This window comes from Carassius carassius, chromosome 43 (genome assembly GCF_963082965.1).
Source record: "Carassius carassius chromosome 43, fCarCar2.1, whole genome shotgun sequence".
Taxonomy (NCBI): domain Eukaryota; kingdom Metazoa; phylum Chordata; class Actinopteri; order Cypriniformes; family Cyprinidae; genus Carassius; species Carassius carassius.
Genome location: NC_081797.1, coordinates 12,647,290 through 12,664,664, shown reverse-complemented (window position 1 = coordinate 12,664,664; position 17,375 = coordinate 12,647,290). Strand labels below are relative to the sequence as shown.

Below are 17,375 nucleotides of genomic sequence, written 5' to 3'. Positions count from 1 at the left end.
AAATTCCTCCAGATGATACAAAGCATTGACTCACTGGTCTCTCTGGGAAAGGTCATCATATCAACCAAAGAGGAACTATTTAGACACATTTTATTCATGTTTGAAGAAAAGCAATTTGTCAGTTCATCTAAACAATATATAGATAACAATGAAAAAATGAATATTTAACAAGTTCTGTATCAATTTGTCCCAAGCAAGTTCCTTCAGCTTTTTAAATATTCATTTTCATTATCTATCTATCTATCTATCTATCTATCTATCTATCTATCTATCTATCTATCTATCTATCTATCTATCTATCTATCTATCTATCTATCTATCTGTCTGTCTGTCTGTCTGTCTGTCTGTCTGTCTGTCTGTCTATCTATTATTATTAATCATGATAATAATGATTAACCACTTCCAAAAAAGGTTTTTTTTTTACATATGTGTACTGTTTATATTTATTATGTATTTATAAATACACATGCATGTATGTTTCAGAAAAATGTTTATATATTAAATATATTTATGTATAATATAAATACTATGAATATAATTTTATACATCTAAATATTTTTTTAAATATATACTGTATGTGTGAATTTATAAAGACATAATAAATATACAGTACACACCCATTATGAAAAAAAAACATAATCGCGATTCATCATTCGACAGTACTAATTATATGATATATTTGTTGTATTATTCTTTATATTGGTATATGATTTATATTAATTTGATTCATACAATGTCACATATTTTATATACATATATTATTATATAAAATGAAACTAAAACACAAAAATGTAAATGTATTATTGTTATGTGTCATCTATTCACCTCCAACATCTTTAAATAATTATATTTAATATATATTTCATTTATTTTAAAGTATACAGATGATTTAATGTATATAGTATTACCATGCTGTACTTACTATATATGTATAATATTTTATATTCACATTTCTGTTTACTGTTTACATACATGCCTGCGTTTGTTGGCATGACTGTCTCTACATGACAGTGCTCTGAAATTGAGCCTTATAACAGCAGTTCACCGCCCGCTGAACCTCGTGTACATGGTGAAAAATATATAACGTAAACTATTGTGAATTTGAACACTAGGTATTATGCACTATAAAAAAGTAGCATAGATTATTCGGCAATGTGCCATGAATCCAGGACAAACAGTGTCCGCATCTACAACAATACACTTGGTAGTGTGACCTAGGCCATGTTATAGAAGTTTATGAAAGATTAAAAACATCTGATGTCTACATTTCTGTATTTATGAGTTGCAATTATTGTAGGATCTTGTGATGAGGAGGCGGTTTAGAGAATATAGCCTACATACAATACTACAAGTCTGTGTAGGCTACGTATAATATACAGCATACACTAAAAAGTATACTTTATGATGTTGTGGTTGTTGTGTTTGTTTTTGAGCGTCATGAATCAGAAGTCGTACGTTACTTCATAAACAGAGAAACTTGAGAGAGAGAGAGAGAGAGAGAGAGAGAGAGAGAGAGAGAGCGAGAGAGAGAGCGAGAGAGAGCAAATTCCTCCTCGTTGTACAGGTCATGAATAAGAAGAAAGAAAAACATCGACTGTTGTTGTGGCGCCATTGTTTTCCTCTCAATAGTTGAATGAGACATTACTCAAGCAAGAGTTTCTCAAGTGACTGACATCTCATCCACAGAGCAGGCGATTAATATCTGTATTCTGCAGGAGAAAACTATGGCTTTTATGTTAAAACACATGATAGGAGGGCAGCTGAAGGATCTTACCGGGGGTCTTGCAGAAGAAAAGGCAGAAGGAGAAAAGTCAGAAACTGGCGGAGGAGAAGTAAGACTCATCACTTTGATATTTTTATAAATGTATTTGATTTCCAGTCATAGTTTGTTCTTTTTTTTTCAACAACAAATTCCACTTCACGAACAAACAAACACTCAAATAATAAATAAAGTGCATGTTCCCTACATAAACATCCAGACACACATGAATCTTAAATGAGGACCCGGATGAATGTCATCATAATTATTTTCAAACATTTTATATCACATTATTACATCCCTATCCCTCCTATTTGAATTTAACACACACAATGCACAGTCACTTGTTCAAATACATGCAGATGTAGAGAAGGTCTATGTTTATCTGTGGTTTAATCAGTACTGCATTTCATCTTGCTCTCCAGATCCATGTATCTCTGGTTTGGCTTTGAGGACAGCGACTCAAATGCATATGCAACTGTTTTTCTTTTTTTTAATTTTATTTTTAATGTCAGTCACTGTTATACTCAAAAATATACTAAAAGTTGGATTAAAATTCAACTTTAAATAATACCTATGCATATACGTGACCGAAACACAACAGAATCACTAAAACTAGAGTTACTCAAATTAAAATGAAAGTTTGCTGATAGTTTAATATTAATATGGATGTGGGAACCATTGTTAGAGGTCGATGTTGTCTGAGATTTATTTCTGTAACGCAAGGCTGGTGCTTCAGGAAAAACATTCCGACTTTATGTGTCAAAATTAGTTCACTCAGTCTCTATCTCACACGCAGGAGTCCTTTCAAAATTCACATTTCATAAAGTTACCGAAACTGAGATGGATACCGAAGCGGATCTCTTCTATCGTCAGCTGCCTAAAGTGGTAGGAAAAACATTTATAGGTCCATTAATAAAACAAGACAATATCCTTTAAAGAGCTCAATCCAATGCATGTAAATAAATTAATTCAAGTAATCACACTTAATTGTGTTTTTTCTTTCTTTCAGGAGTTACACGCACATCTTAATGGTTCTGTCAGTTTTGAAACGATGGAGACGCTTATAAAGCGCAAGCCTCATCTGAACATCGAGCACAGCATGACCGCCATCCACCGCGGACAGAGACGATCACTGGACGAGTGTGTGTCACACACACACACACACACACACACACACGTTGGTATATGTGGTTTATGGGGACTCTCCATAGGCCTAATGGTTTTTATTCTGTACAAACAACCCTACACCTAAACCTAACCCTCAAGGGAAAATCTATGCATTTTTGGATTTTCAAAAAAACTCATTCTGAATGATTTATAAGCCTTTTGAATTACGGGGACACTGAAAATGTCCTCATAAATCACCTCTTCATTGTAATACCTGTGTCATACCCATGTCATTATACAAATTTGTGTTCTCATTAACCACATAAACAAGCTCACACACACACACACACCACAGCATGACCGCTATCCACCGCGGACAGAGACGATCACTGGACGAGTGTGTGTCACACACCACACACACACACACACACCACACCACATAAACGCACTCCACAGCATGGACGGTTAGGACCAATACTCTGATAATAACCTTTCAAACAAGTAAGAGAAAAATCTTAGAAATCGGCTGCGGTCGAAATCGCCTATTCTCTGAATATGTACTTCATTTGAACAAGTACGTACTTAGTATGAATGTCATCCGGACGTACTACATCCGAGCTTTTGACATTTGTCTGTAAAAAGTTTACATTTGGCCAGTGACATGATTTGAGTTATTCTAGATTTTTTTTCTGCAAAATGTTATTAAAATAATTACAGATTAGTTATGTAATTTAGTTTTTCTGTAAAATATGTTTCTAAATGTAAAGTTTTTTTCCACTGTCATGTCCAATTATAAATGAAATCCAAGAAATCAGAGAAAGGGCAATAAAGATTAAAAGTTAAGTATCTTCAACTAATGTGTTATTCATTATGAATGAATATATCGGTGAATTACTGTGTTATTTCCTTTATGTTTTTTGAAATAACATATTTAAAGTAATGTCCAGATGATGTGCCATGGTATATGGTGAGGTTTAAGCCTTTTTGTTATTTAAATGTAGGATTGGATCCAACATTTAAAGAATTCTTTATATAATTATTATTAAAATGCTTTTCAGAAAAGAAGAGACCATTTACTAAAAAGTGGGGATTTATGACCTCCTAGTGTCAGTTGCGTCACTTCACTAGTACCATTCACATATCTCCCCCCTTGGCCTCATGTAAAAGTGACGTGACATTCAGAATTCGTGCTCTGCATTTAACCCATCCAAAGTGCATACACACTGCAGTGAACACACACACACACACTGTGAACACACACCCGGAGCAGTGGCCAGCCATTTATGCTGCGGCGCCTGGGGAGCAGTTGGGGGTTCGGTGCCTTGCTCAAGGGCACCTCAGTCATGGTATTGCCATCCCGAGACTCAAACCCACAACCCTAGGGTTAGGAGTCAAACTCTCTAACCACAAGGCCACGACTTCCCACATGTACCGTATTTTTCGGACTATAAGTCGCACCTGAGTATAAGTCGCATTAGTCCAAAAATACGTCATGATGAGGAAAAAAACATATATAAGTTGCACTGGACTGTAAGTCGCATTTATTTAGAACCAAGAGAAAACATTACCGTCTACAGCCACGAGAGGGCGCTCTATGCTGCTTAGTGTAGACTACAGGAGCAGTGAGCAGCATATAGCGCCCTCTGGCGGCTGTAGACGGTAATGTTTTCTCTTGGTTCATTTCTCTCAGTTCATGTCAAGTTAATTTTGATAAATAAGTCGCACCTGACTGTAAGTCGCAGGACCAGCCAAACTATGAAAAAAGTTTGTGACTTATAGTCCGGAAAATACGGTATGTACATGGTTGCCCAGTAGTACACAACTCAACAAAATCGCCACAACACAACGTATAGGATTAATTTTGTGTGTGAGTATAAGTGAGAGTGAGAATAACTGTATACATGGTACACTTTCAGATTTCAAACTTTCCAGGATGTTTTCATTCACTTAGAGCGGTGTTACACACTGCTTGAAAGATAATAAAAAAAAATCCATAATAGGGGCACTTTAAATTTACATTAAATAATAAAAAATTAAATTAGATGGTAATATAATACATGCAATACACAAAAAAGAAGCATGGCCAATAAAAATACTGTAATAGTAAAGTAGTTTTTAAAATTATTATTATTATTATTTTTATTATTATTAATTTTGTTATATAAGAAGAATAATCTAATTTAAAGTAAAATAGTATATTAAAATCTATAATAATAATAAAAAAAAATTAGCTAATAGGTCACCTTAATAGCACAAACTTGACCAATAAGAAATACATTTCAATACATACACAATACTAATTATTATTTTACATAATAACAACAGCAGTAGTAATGATAATAATAATAATGTAATTTAAAATAAAATAACTAAAAATAGGATATTAATACTCAAGTCGCTTCAAAGCAGAAATATTACCAATAAAAATACATTTGTGATCATTGTTATATAATTTATAATTATATTTTATTGATTTGATACTACTATTATTATTAGTAGTAGTAGTACTATTAAAATCTAATTTAAATTAAAATACTCTTAAAAAAAGAATAATTGGCATATTATAAATAATGCATTTTGTAATGTTATTTCTATGTGAATTTAATAAGTGTTTCACAAGATTTCTGAACATAACATACTATGCCCAAGTCCTACAATTTTAGTATCAAGGCAGATTGTACCAGTAGAGGACACCGTTGTCTACCTCAACACATTTGTGCTAAGTTGTGGTGTCCTTCATCCTCTGTTCTGTTCTCTGTTCAGCCTTTGAAGGAAGTTGTCCCACGCGTAGAGAAGGGTTACAAGATGGACGCCCCAGACGGCTGCCCGGCGGTGGTGTATGACATCATGAAGCAGTGCTGGACTCTGGACCCTGTGCTGCGTCCCAGCTTCAGAGAACTGAGTCAGAAACTTCAAGATATCATTGCCAATGAGCTTTACCGATAAAAGACAAAAACTAAAGGAAAAAAAACAGAGGAAGACCTTCACGGGACCATTCTCTTACAGTCTGACCAAAATCTACTCCTAAAGCAGTGGACTTGGAAAAAACATCAGCCAAATTTGTGCACTCTTTTTTTCTACTTTGCATCGCTTTCATGGCTTGATTTTCTTAATTTTGGGGAGGCTGGCCTTCTCTACAACAACAACTCACCTCTTTTTGATTTAGAAGATCTTCAGCCTCCTTTGATATGTCCTCACATGCTCCCTTATTTTGGGCTTTTGATTAGTATATTCTGTAAAAATAAAAATAAAAGAGAGAGAAAGAGAAATCAGCTAATATCATCAGACAATAAATATAACGAGAAATGCTATATAATGGCACCCATAAGGCTAGTTGTCTGCAAAATCTTGTAACCAAGAACAATAATTGGCACTTAGGGAGACCGTATGCTCATCCCAAATCCGTTTCATTAGCCAATGAAATCCACCAGAGAATCTTTCTTCCATTTCACAGTGCCTTTATGCCAGAAGTCAGTTTTTTTTATATTTTCATATGTTGTTAAGAAGCGCTTGAATTTCCTGCTGTCTTGCTCATCTTTTCAAACATGCATCAGTCTGAGCCTCAAAACTAGAAAGGATGGATATAAACATTGTGGGCCTTTAAAAAGAGATGTGGCTTGTGTGGAAGACGGATTGCTTTAATAAAAAAAAAAAAAACCTTAATAAAACTGAGAAATTATACAAAAAGGCAACACAGATTTGAGAAATATTTGTGATGTATGTTGACTTTTGTGAAGGACCTAATTTTATCTTAGTACTTTTCATCATTTTTTCTTTGCTGCCATATTTCATAAAAAAAATAATTCCACCTGAACAGTTTGATAAAAATGAAAGATAAAGACAAAAAAAATAAAAAGGCTGCCAAAAAGCTTCGAATGTGTGTTTGTGCGTTTAAATGTAACTACTGTTTTTCAATTTAAAGGTCAGTCAGGGAAAAGGAAATGCTTCTGCCCGTTTAGCAGTGACCCAAACAGCCATGATACGTCACAGATTTTCACCATAAGGTTTTGACACATGTATGTGCAATGGTAATAGTAATCCCAATGCCCTGCAGATGCTTGGCATATGTCTCATGTTTTGATAGTGGCATCACAGGATGTGATGGGATCATTCTCTGGTCTATCTATAGGATGCTGTACTTCTGCTCAGTGCGTGTTTCTCGTCAGCAGCATGATATCAAGAAGAGCATGCAGCTAGAAAGAAACCTGAACCACTGAAATACTGCATTTGTGGTTTTCGGCGAAGGTGAATCTACATTTGGTGAACAAAAGCACTGACAATCAACTGACTCCCAGTCAACACTAGAAGCGGAGTCCTTGAGATGCTTTCCTTTCTGACGGTCTCTTCTCATACAAAAGCATCACTCTGCTGTTTTCATTTCGCCTCATGAAGGGTACTTGAGTACAGTGATCCAGAGTCCTGTTGAAAGGGGAAGTGTCTTTGTCCCAGGACAAACTTTCTCAATGCCCTGGCATTTATCTGAGGGATCACTGACCCTCATATAAGCACTGTGGAAAGTTTGGGAAAGTGTCTCTGCTTTTTGTTTAGATACTAAATACAATTCATTATAGTCTCTTGTTCTTCACTGGACAAATGAGGACAAATCAGATTGCAGCTGGTCATGTTTAAAGCATATATGATAATGGATTCAGTGTGGCGTCTCTGAATAAAAACTCATGTTAGCAGAGATTTCCATCTGAAAGCAGTTAGATTCAGCAAGATGAATGTTCACAGCAAATGTAATTGTTAAAATTCCTCCAGATGATACAAAGCATTGACTCACTGGTCTCTCTGGGAAAGGTCATCATATCAACCAAAGAGGAACTATTTAGACACATTTTATTCATGTTTGAAGAAAAGCAATTTGTCAGTTCATCTAAACAATATATAGATAACAATGAAAAAATGAATATTTAACAAGTTCTGTATCAATTTGTCCCAAGCAAGTTCCTTCAGCTTTTTAAATATTCATTTTCATTATCTATCTATCTATCTATCTATCTATCTATCTATCTATCTATCTATCTATCTATCTATCTATCTATCTATCTATCTATCTATCTATCTATCTGTCTGTCTGTCTGTCTGTCTGTCTGTCTGTCTGTCTGTCTATCTATTATTATTAATCATGATAATAATGATTAACCACTTCCAAAAAAGGTTTTTTTTACATATGTGTACTGTTTATATTTATTATGTATTTATAAATACACATGCATGTATGTTTCAGAAAAATGTTTATATATTAAATATATTTATGTATAATATAAATACTATGAATATAATTTTATACATCTAAATATTTTTTAAATATATACTGTATGTGTGAATTTATAAAGACATAATAAATATACAGTACACACCCATTATGAAAAAAAAAAACATAATCGCGATTCATCATTCGACAGTACTAATTATATGATATATTTGTTGTATTATTCTTTATATTGGTATATGATTTATATTAATTTGATTCATACAATGTCACATATTTTATATACATATATTATTATATAAAATGAAACTAAAACACAAAAATGTAAATGTATTATTGTTATGTGTCATCTATTCACCTCCAACATCTTTAAATAATTATATTTAATATATATTTCATTTATTTTAAAGTATACAGATGATTTAATGTATATAGTATTACCATGCTGTACTTACTATATATGTATAATATTTTATATTCACATTTCTGTTTACTGTTTACATACATGCCTGCGTTTGTTGGCATGACTGTCTCTACATGACAGTGCTCTGAAATTGAGCCTTATAACAGCAGTTCACCGCCCGCTGAACCTCGTGTACATGGTGAAAAATATATAACGTAAAATATTGTGAATTTGAACACTAGGTATTATGCACTATAAAAAAGTAGCATAGATTACTCGGCAATGTGCCATGAATCCAGGACAAACAGTGTCCGCATCTACAACAATACACTTGGTAGTGTGACCTAGGCCATGTTATAGAAGTTTATGAAAGATTAAAAACATCTGATGTCTACATTTCTGTATTTATGAGTTGCAATTATTGTAGGATCTTGTGATGAGGAGGCGGTTTAGAGAATATAGCCTACATACAATACTACAAGTCTGTGTAGGCTACGTATAATATACAGCATACACTAAAAAGTATACTTTATGATGTTGTGGTTGTTGTGTTTGTTTTTGAGCGTCATGAATCAGAAGTCGTACGTTACTTCATAAACAGAGAAACTTGAGAGAGAGAGAGAGAGAGAGAGAGCGAGAGAGAGCAAATTCCTCCTCGTTGTACAGGTCATGAATAAGAAGAAAGAAAAACATCGACTGTTGTTGTGGCGCCATTGTTTTCCTCTCAATAGTTGAATGAGACATTACTCAAGCAAGAGTTTCTCAAGTGACTGACATCTCATCCACAGAGCAGGCGATTAATATCTGTATTCTGCAGGAGAAAACTATGGCTTTTATGTTAAAACACATGATAGGAGGGCAGCTGAAGGATCTTACCTTGGGTCTTGCAGAAGAAAAGGCAGAAGGAGAAAAGTCAGAAACTGGCGGAGGAGAAGTAAGACTCATCACTTTGATATTTTTATAAATGTATTTGATTTCCAGTCATAGTTTGTTCTTTTTTTTCAACAACAAATTCCACTTCACGAACAAACAAACACTCAAATAATAAATAAAGTGCATGTTCCCTACATAAACATCCAGACACACATGAATCTTAAATGAGGACCCGGATGAATGTCATCATAATTATTTTCAAACATTTTATATCACATTATTACATCCCTATCCCTCCTATTTGAATTTAACACACACAATGCACAGTCACTTGTTCAAATACATGCAGATGTAGAGAAGGTCTATGTTTATCTGTGGTTTAATCAGTACTGCATTTCATCTTGCTCTCCAGATCCATGTATCTCTGGTTTGGCTTTGAGGACAGCGACTCAAATGCATATGCAACTGTTTTTCTTTTTTTAAATTTTATTTTTAATGTCAGTCACTGTTATACTCAAAAATATACTAAAAGTTGGATTAAAATTCAACTTTAAATAATACCTATGCATATACGTGACCGAAACACAACAGAATCACTAAAACTAGAGTTACTCAAATTAAAATGAAAGTTTGCTGATAGTTTAATATTAATATGGATGTGGGAACCATTGTTAGAGGTCGATGTTGTCTGAGATTTATTTCTGTAACGCAAGGCTGGTGCTTCAGGAAAAACATTCCGACTTTATGTGTCAAAATTAGTTCACTCAGTCTCTATCTCACACGCAGGAGTCCTTTCAAAATTCACATTTCATAAAGTTACCGAAACTGAGATGGATACCGAAGCGGATCTCTTCTATCGTCAGCTGCCTAAAGTGGTAGGAAAAACATTTATAGGTCCATTAATAAAACAAGACATTATCCTTTAAAGAGCTCAATCCAATGCATGTAAATAAATTAATTCAAGTAATCACACTTAATTGTGTTTTTTCTTTATTTCAGGAGTTACACGCACATCTTAATGGTTCTGTCAGTTTTGAAACGATGGAGACGCTTATAAAGCGCAAGCCTCATCTGAACATCGAGCACAGCATGACCGCCATCCACCGCGGACAGAGACGATCACTGGACGAGTGTGTGTCACACACACACACACACACACACACACACACACACACACACACGTTGGTATATGTGGTTTATGGGGACTCTCCATAGGCGTAATGGTTTTTATTCTGTACAAACAACCCTACACCTAAACCTAACCCTCAAGGGAAAATCTATGCATTTTTGGATTTTCAAAAAAAACTCATTCTGAATGATTTATAAGCCTTTTGAATTACGGGGACACTGAAAATGTCCTCATAAATCACATCTTCATTGTAATACCTGTGTCATACCCATGTCATTATACAAATTTGTGTTCTCATTAACCACATAAACAAGCTCACACACACACACACACACACACCACAGCATGACCGCTATCCACCGCGGACAGAGACGATCACTGGACGAGTGTGTGTCACACACCACACACACACACACACACACACCACACCACATAAACGCACTCCACAGCATGGACGGTTAGGACCAATACTCTGATAATAACCTTTCAAACAAGTAAGAGAAAAATCTTAGAAATCGGCTGCGGTCGAAATCGCCTATTCTCTGAATATGTACTTCATTTGAACAAGTACGTACTTAGTATGAATGTCATCCGGACGTACTACATCCGAGCTTTTGACATTTGTCTGTAAAAAGTTTACATTTGGCCAGTGACATGATTTGAGTTATTCTAGATTTTTTTTCTGCAAAATGTTATTAAAATAATTACAGATTAGTTATGTAATTTAGTTTTTCTGTAAAATATGTTTCTAAATGTAAAGTTTTTTTCCACTGTCATGTCCAATTATAAATGAAATCCAAGAAATCAGAGAAAGGGCAATAAAGATTAAAAGTTAAGTATCTTCAACTAATGTGTTATTCATTATGAATGAATATATCGGTGAATTACTGTGTTATTTCCTTTATGTTTTTTGAAATTACATATTTAAAGTAATGTCCAGATGATGTGCCATGGTATATGGTGAGGTTTAAGCCTTTTTGTTATTTAAATGTAGGATTGGATCCAACATTTAAAGAATTCTTTATATAATTATTATTAAAATGCTTTTCAGAAAAGAAGAGACCATTTACTAAAAAGTGGGGATTTATGACCTCCTAGTGTCAGTTGCGTCACTTCACTAGTACCATTCACATATCTCCCCCCTTGGCCTCATGTAAAATTGACGTGACATTCAGAATTCGTGCTCTGCATTTAACCCATCCAAAGTGCATACACACTGCAGTGAACACACACACACACACACACACTGTGAACACACACCCGGAGCAGTGGCCAGCCATTTATGCTGCGGCGCCTGGGGAGCAGTTGGGGGTTCGGTGCCTTGCTCAAGGGCACCTCAGTCATGGTATTGCCATCCCGAGACTCAAACCCACAACCCTAGGGTTAGGAGTCAAACTCTCTAACCACAAGGCCACGACTTCCCACATGTACCGTATTTTTCGGACTATAAGTCGCACCTGAGTATAAGTCGCATTAGTCCAAAAATAAGAAAAAAGAATAAGAAAAGAATAAGAAAAAAACATATATAAGTTGCACTGGACTGTAAGTCGCATTTATTTAGAACCAAGAGAAAACATTACCGTCTACAGCCACGAGAGGGCGCTCTATGCTGCTTAGTGTAGACTACAGGAGCAGTGAGCAGCATATAGCGCCCTCTGGCGGCTGTAGACGGTAATGTTTTCTCTTGGTTCATTTCTCTCAGTTCATGTCAAGTTAATTTTGATAAATAAGTCGCACCTGACTGTAAGTCGCAGGACCAGCCAAACTATGAAAAAAGTTTGTGACTTATAGTCCGGAAAATACGGTATGTACATGGTTGCCCAGTAGTACACAACTCAACAAAATCGCCACAACACAACGTATAGGATTAATTTTGTTGAGTTATGCTGATTTCGATATGTTGTGACTTGTTTCCATTGTGTTGTGTTGCTCAGAACCAGAAGTAGTAAGTCATCCGGGTACTATTTTACTACAAATACTATGATACTATTGGACATACTACTAATCTTACATACTTTTTTTGCCCACTATTTACTACAGAAGTACACATATTTGAATCCAAAACATTGTTTTTTCTAACTAGACTAAATTTGTAGTGCACACTAAGTATACTATTAATAGTGTACTACACCTAGTCAGACTATGAAATAACAATACAAATGAACTATTCCTTAAGTAAATGTATTTCTCCAACAGGTGTTTTCAAGTGTTTAAATTGATTCATCAGCTGGTTGATTCAGAAGAGGACATATTAATGGTAATGTTTTACTCAGTGTTTTATTCTCTTGCACCTTTAAAAAAAATTTTTAAAACAGAATTATGATTATCAAACAGGTTGCCAAAGCAGTCATTCAGGAGTTTGCGGCAGATGGTGTAAAATATTTGGAGTTGCGTAGCACGCCACGGGAAGTGACTGAAACAGGTACTAGAAGCATTTTAAATGTCAAACATTTATTAGCAGCTCATTTCTGCTTCTTGTTGACATTTATTTTTGTCACAAAAAGGTCTCACTAAACAAAGATACATTGAAACTGTGCTCGAAGCCATCCGGCAGTGTAAACAAGAGGAAGTTGACATTGATGTCAGGTAATATTAATGTATTTATTCTGGGTGACAACCTGCTTCTTTTATTGTCACCTGCTGTATTTTTGAATGTTTGAACAGGTTTCTCGTAGCCGTGGACCGCAGACATGGCCCCGTGGTTGCCATGGAGACTGTGAAGCTGGCAGAGGACTTCCTGCTTTCCAGCGATGGAGTGGTAGTTGGACTTGACCTCAGTGGAGACCCAACAGTGAGTTCAGGTTAACTGCAATTAACTTGATACTCGACTTGTTGCTTCTATCTGCACTTTCCATATCTTTGATCTTGCAGGTGGGTCATGGAAAAGATCTGCTCTCTGCACTTGAAAAAGCCAAGAACTGCGGTCTGAAGCTGGCACTACATCTCTCAGAGGTCAGAGAACATGGAAACTTCTTTATATTGGAATTATGTTTTGGTAAACCTAATGCTGTCAATTCGATTAATCACAAATATATAATACACAGTACACACACATATATTATGTAAACACAAATTTTTATTTTGGATGTGATTAATCATGATTAATCGGTTTGTCAGCATAATTTGACATGGTTTAGGTAGGAGTTCATGTGTATTTCAGGTTCCTTCTCAGAGGGATGAGTCTGAGCTGCTGTTGAACTTGCCTCCTGATAGAATCGGCCATGGAACCTTCCTACACCCGGAGTTCGGTGGCTCTGACAGTCTTGTGGATAAAGTTTGCAAACTTAATATTCCTATAGGTAAAAGAGTTCCATTGTTCTTCCAAAATTATATACTTGAATATTAAAGTTTTTTTTTTTCAGTTTTCTTTTTTCCTTTTTTATTTTATTTTATTGAGAATTTTACTATTTCATTTTTAGTTTAACTGATTTATTTTTTTAACTAGTCATCCACCAAATTCCAAAATGACATACTTGCATACATAATTACATACAATTTTGAAGTATTTTTTAAAGCATTTTTAAACTTTTTTTTTTTCATTTTATTAACTATTTTGTTTTTAATTAGTGTTCTATCATAATTCCAAAATTACATACTTGAACTTTAAAGAATTATTATTTTTTTATATTTTACGATTTTATTTTTTATTTTACTTTTTTTTCTAACTTTTCATTTTATAATTGTTTCCAATTGTATTTGCATAGCTGAACTTAAATTATTTTTTAAAAATATAATTTACTTTCTTTTTTTATTTTATTACTTTTATTTCATTTTATTATTTTTTACTAGTTTTCCATTGTTATTCAAAATTACATACTTGAACTATTATTTTTTATATATTATATAATAATATTATATAATAACTATTATTATACATACTATTCTATTATTTTATTTTTATTTTATTAACTAATAGCATTTAACTAATTAACTATTTTAATTATTCATTGTCCTATCATAATTCCAAAATTACATACTAGAACTTCAAATAATATATTTTTTTAAAACTGTGTTTATTTAAATGTAACCATTTTGAATTGCAGAGATGTGTCTGACCTCTAATGTCAAAGGTCAAACAGTGCCTTCCTATGACAAGCATCACTTCCAGTACTGGTATAAGAGAGGACATCCGTGTGTTCTCTGCGTGAGTTCTTTTTCCTTCTCTTTTGCAGACACTTTATCCCTGTAAAGCCTGACAAATTTGATTTGCAATGGCTAAAATGTGAAATTCTGATACCTTGTAAAGAAAATCTGTAATATCTTTAGAAACAGTATAAAAGACTACTATAAAATGCATATAAAAACAGTCACTCCATATCTCGCAACAACATGTCTTAGTAAGTTTTGATCATGTTAGTAATTTAAAGGCCTTAGAAATGTAGGCATTGTTGGTTTAATGTAAACTTTTTTTTAAGTGTTAAGTTAAATAACAAGATGCCTGTTCCTCTTGTTCCATCAGACGGATGACAAGGGTGTGTTCTGCACGGATCTGTCTCAGGAGTACCAGTTGGTGGCCTCCATCTTTGGCTTGAGCCAGGAGGCCGTGTGGACGCTCTCCCAGCAGGCCATTGGATACACCTTTGCTCCCGAGCCAATCAAACAGAGGCTGGAGAAGAAGTGGGCGGAGCTCCAACAGCAGATCCTCCAGTGAGGAATGACAGCTGTAAAATTTCACCAACAGTCCTACCTCAGAATTTGTCAAACAGTGGTTTTTCAAATACAAAAACAGAATGTTGCAGCTAATTATAACGGTTTCATCCATTTCAAAGCACTGCATGAATATCTGAACTAAAACACACACGTGTTGTGTGAAACACCTTGGACTGTTAAAATGACATCGATTTTAATATTTATAATAGATAATTTAAGATTTCTTGAATATTGGTATTGAATATTAATACAACAGTATTAAATCTAAGTTTATTAATTACGCAAATAGTGTGAAAGTGATTTATTTCATTTGACATTTTCAGCATAAACAGTTGTACACATTAAGAAATACTCAATATTGGTCAAAAAAAAAAGTTCTTAACATTATTATTTTCGTATTTTACGGTGTCAGAAAAAAATTATTTGACGAACGCAGCAAGCGATCTGGATTCTGGATATTCTGTCAAACCCTGAAACTAAATACAAAATGTTTATTGCATAAAAGGCACATTGTTCCAGCTAATTATGTAAGTTTCCTCTATTTTAATTTCTGAACTATTATATAAACTGTTATTGAAGGTCCTTGAATATTAATATAATTCCAGTGATCTATTTAATATTCAGTTTGTGTGAAAAATACAATATGTGTGCTTTTAAACCATCATTTGCTCATTAGTAAATAATTCATACCTGGTAAAAAAGCGGTGTTGTACTTAAACCAATCGAAAGGTTTTACCACTAGAGAGCAGCAGTTCATTTTTGAACTGCAAAGCAAGAAAGTCTACATGACATTTCTCTCCTGGATAACGCTGCACAGCTCAGATCTCTGTCATGTTGAATGCTTGATTAGATCTGTAATGGCTTTTGTTCTCAGACTATATATCTGTATCTATAGATCTCCTGTTCACTCTGGTGCCTGAGCTAAAAGTGTCTGTAGAGTTTAGCATGCAGTTAACTGCTCAAGACTACAGTACTCACTCTGAGAAGACAAAAGAAACAGAGCCATGGATCCTCTAACCCTGTTCTCCAACACACTCTGGTTTAGTCCTTGCTTTTATATTCGGCTTGTGAGGGGAATCTAAAGGGATGATGAAAGGAAGGACCCCATTGCACCCGGTGGGGCACCTCAGGTGTAACACCACGGTTGATTTCTCCAGAGGTTTCCTTTATGGGTCCTACATCTGTAATAGTGTCTTTGTGTGTGTGTGTGTGTGTTTGATACTGGGTAAAATCAATGTCAAAATGCATTTTCAGATCTTTCTCTAGCTGCTGTTACATTACAGGAGAGACCAGGGCTAGTCGTCACACCTTTTACCTCTGTCATCAACTGCTGAAAAGTTTGGGGTCAGTAAGTAATAATAATTTTTTTTTTCTTTTATCCAATATAGATGCATTAAATTGAACAAAAGTGACAGTATATGTAAATATGCTGTTCATTTGAACTTTCATTCCATTTACTGAAAATAGTTATGCAGTTTCTACGAGAATATTACGCACCAGAAAGTAACAGCAATTATTCCTGAGCGTAACATCAGCATATTAGAATATCAGATTTCTAAAGGATCATGTGACACTTAAGACTCGAATAACGATTTAAAAAAAATGGCCATCACAGGAATAAATTCCATATTAATATATATTAAAATTGAAAACAGTTATTTTAAATAATACCGGTAATCATGTTTCACAATATTACTGTGTTTTTGATCAAATAAATGCAGTCTTGGTGAGCATAAATTACTTCTTTTTAAAAAAGTTTTATTTGATAAAACCCAAACCCCAAGCTTTTGTCCATTAAAGCCTATTGAACACTTTCACTGTTATTGCCCACAGCTAGTCTGCAACTGCTTTTGTGCTGTTTTTGCAATTGTATCTATTTTAAGAGAGTACCTCCTATTGTACCTTTTAACATGTCACGTTTCTCATTTACTCACTTGTAGCTTTGGGCCTCTCTGCCCAGCGGATGTAAAGAGCAGAGGTCAATCCGTATTGTCATCTTTGACCATGACACCTGAACAAATGATGCCACACGTTAGATTGTTGTTGTTCAGCACATTCATCTGTGTGAAAAAACTTGTATTAGGTTTTAATCTCCTCAAATCAGCCTAAACAGCTCGAGGCAACGTCAATATTAATGCAATATGTTATTGCTTATAACAATAGCACGGATGAAATTGTTAATGACCTATTGACCTAATGTTTGTAGTGGAGTTTGACTATTTTATTGGTTAATTCT

General features: G+C 34.5%; 1 protein-coding gene across 1 annotated transcript; it reads left to right on the top strand.

Annotated features, from left to right (window-relative positions):
• Window positions 1-10,071: 10,071 nt before the first annotated feature.
• adal (adenosine deaminase-like) lies at window positions 10,072-15,425 on the top strand. The gene is made up of 10 exons (XM_059535688.1): window positions 10,072-10,235; window positions 10,360-10,490; window positions 12,686-12,746; window positions 12,824-12,911; window positions 12,994-13,075; window positions 13,154-13,280; window positions 13,361-13,441; window positions 13,650-13,788; window positions 14,533-14,633; window positions 14,949-15,425. The coding sequence occupies exons 1-10, from the start codon at window positions 10,191-10,193 to the stop codon at window positions 15,138-15,140; spliced, it is 1,047 nt and encodes a 348-aa protein (XP_059391671.1). The 5' UTR covers window positions 10,072-10,190; the 3' UTR covers window positions 15,141-15,425.
• The last annotated feature ends 1,950 nt before the right edge of the window (window positions 15,426-17,375 follow it).

Excerpts from the sequence above, each read along its gene's own strand:
- adal (XM_059535688.1), top strand. The coding sequence starts at position 10,191 with ATGGATACCGAAGCGGATCTCTTCTATCGTCAGCTGCCTAAAGTG. Across the intron at positions 10,236-10,359 it reads ATCGTCAGCTGCCTAAAGTG|GAGTTACACGCACATCTTAA; the intron begins GTAGGAAAAACA and ends TCTTTATTTCAG. Across the intron at positions 12,747-12,823 it reads CAGAAGAGGACATATTAATG|GTTGCCAAAGCAGTCATTCA; the intron begins GTAATGTTTTAC and ends ATTATCAAACAG.